This window comes from Acomys russatus, chromosome 10 (assembly GCF_903995435.1).
Source record: "Acomys russatus chromosome 10, mAcoRus1.1, whole genome shotgun sequence".
Lineage (NCBI taxonomy): Eukaryota > Metazoa > Chordata > Mammalia > Rodentia > Muridae > Acomys > Acomys russatus.
This window is the reverse complement of record NC_067146.1, coordinates 45,679,376-45,681,523: the sequence shown is the minus strand read 5'-3', so window position 1 is coordinate 45,681,523 and position 2,148 is coordinate 45,679,376. Positions and strand designations below refer to the sequence as shown.

Genomic DNA, 2,148 nt, shown 5'->3' with positions numbered 1-2,148 from the left:
GGTTAGATATTAACAAGGAATGAGAGCTGTGTAGCTAAGCAGTCTTGGGCAAGGTATGGTCCATCCCATCACTGAACTACCATTCTCCTTGCCAGAAAATGAAACAGTTTTTGAAGGAGCCTCTCCTCTTTCTGTCTTTCTGGCTCTGTCTTTCTCTGTCTCTCTGACTCTCTATCTCTCTGTGTCTCTTGTAAAGGAAAGCGTTTAATTGGGGCTGGCTTACAAGTTTAGAGGTTTAGTCCATTATCATCATGGTGGGAAGCATGGTGGCGTGCAGGCAGACGTGGTACTGGAGAAGTAAGTAGCTCAAAGTTCTACATCTGGATCCACAGGCAGCAGGAAGAAAGAGACAACTGGGCCTGGCTTGGGCTTTTGGAACCTCAAAGTCTACCTCCAATGACACATTTCTTCTAATGAGGCCTCATCTACACCCTCCTAAATCCCTCTTAAGTATTACCACTTCCTGACAACCAAGTAGTCAAATATATGGAGGCCTTTGGGAGCCATTGTTAGTGAAACCACCACAGGTGCTTACAGAGGCTGGGGGAGTGAGAGCAGCACGGATGTTGATCAGTGGAGAATGTGTCACACTCACACAGGAGTAAATGGTGCAAGTTCACTATCATACAATAAACTGACTATAGATAATGATATGTTTTTTATTTCAAGAGATAAAGAAAGCCTTAGTTCAAGAAGTAAGAAAAACTTTTAAAGGTTAGTACAAAATGGAGAATGTTTGATAAGACATATATTTCAACGAAGATGGCTCTGTTTTCATGTAGAATGTAACCAAAATGTATGTCAAAAGATTATCAGTCCTCCTGTGTGAGGAGCCAAAACAAGGGTCTTTTACTTTTGTTTAAATATGTGTATATTGAATATATTAAATGTGTAAGCAACACACATTAACGTGTGCATTTTCTAAAATTAAACAACATCTAGCTATATAACAATAGATACAGAATTAAAAAGGAAGTGTATTCATATCTTTCAACTGTATGAAGCAGTGATATGTATTGTCCAATATGATAATCAGCTACTTTAAAACCTTAAATCAGTAATAGCCCTTGAGTGAATCTTAAACTGCAAGAGTTTAAAACAGAAAGCCTCAAGTTGTCATAAACTCTTTGAATGAATAGTAGCACTATTTTCATGTGGTGTCACATGTAAAATGAGCATTGTAATTACAGCACAGTATATGGATGCAGTTTCCTTAATCTTTTGGACAACTTTAGTACTGAAATATGAATATTTTTTTCAGTCTTTCATGTGATTTGCTTCCTTCAATCATAATAATATGATACCCAAATTTTGTTTTAACTGGTGGGTCTGTGAACACAGGCTTATCCATTCCACTTACAGGCAAGGCAAATGCCGCTTCTTGCAATTGTCCCACCATGGGCTCTCTGGTCATCCAACCCAAGTCACCCCCTTGCCTGCCTTTATCTTCACTATCTTGTGAGGCCACTTCACTGAATCTCATTTCAGACATTAACTTTTCCCTGGCTTCCATGATTTTGTCATGTTTTCCACATAGAATGTGTCTGACCTTTATGGCATAACCACCACCGTTAGGACCTTGAGACTTCTTGTCAGCACTGTCACTCCCAGAGGCTACACCTCCTTTCCCTCCTTTTCCAGAGCCACTTTTCTCCTTTGGCAACATCTCTTAAGCTTGTCATTGAATTCTCCAAGTATGAATATAGTTACTTGTGCCCTGAATACAGAATGATCAACAGGTATTTCTGGAGAGCTTGCTATGAGCCAGGCACATTCCAGACATCAAAGATTTAGCAAACCAAGAAAAATCCCAAAATACTAAACAGAACAAGAGTAATTATACAGTGCACTAAAAATGAAACACATTATGAAGAAAAAGTAAGCAAGGGAGACTAAATACACTGTATTATGAGCAAGGGCACTGTAGTTTCCAATTTCACTGTATTTCATTTGCTTACTAAGTTCTTTTCTCTGTTTGACTGTTCTGTGACTGAGGAATATAATGAGTGTACTTCTTCAATCAGGCTCTCTTGTCCTCTTGACTCTGTAAAGTTAGTAATAAAAATTATCAGCAGCAGATTAGATTCCAAGTGAGAGTGGGGGTGCGTGCAGTGTCTAATGAGGCTAGAAGAGGGTGTCAGAATTCTC

At 39.0% G+C, this 2,148-nt stretch overlaps 1 protein-coding gene across 1 annotated transcript; it reads right to left on the bottom strand.

Annotated features, from left to right (window-relative positions):
* Window positions 1-1,231: 1,231 nt before the first annotated feature.
* LOC127194140 (peptidyl-prolyl cis-trans isomerase NIMA-interacting 4-like) lies at window positions 1,232-1,687 on the bottom strand. The gene has a single exon (XM_051151485.1). The coding sequence runs from the start codon at window positions 1,664-1,666 to the stop codon at window positions 1,232-1,234; it is 435 nt and encodes a 144-aa protein (XP_051007442.1). The 5' UTR covers window positions 1,667-1,687.
* Between the last annotated feature and the right edge of the window lie 461 nt (window positions 1,688-2,148).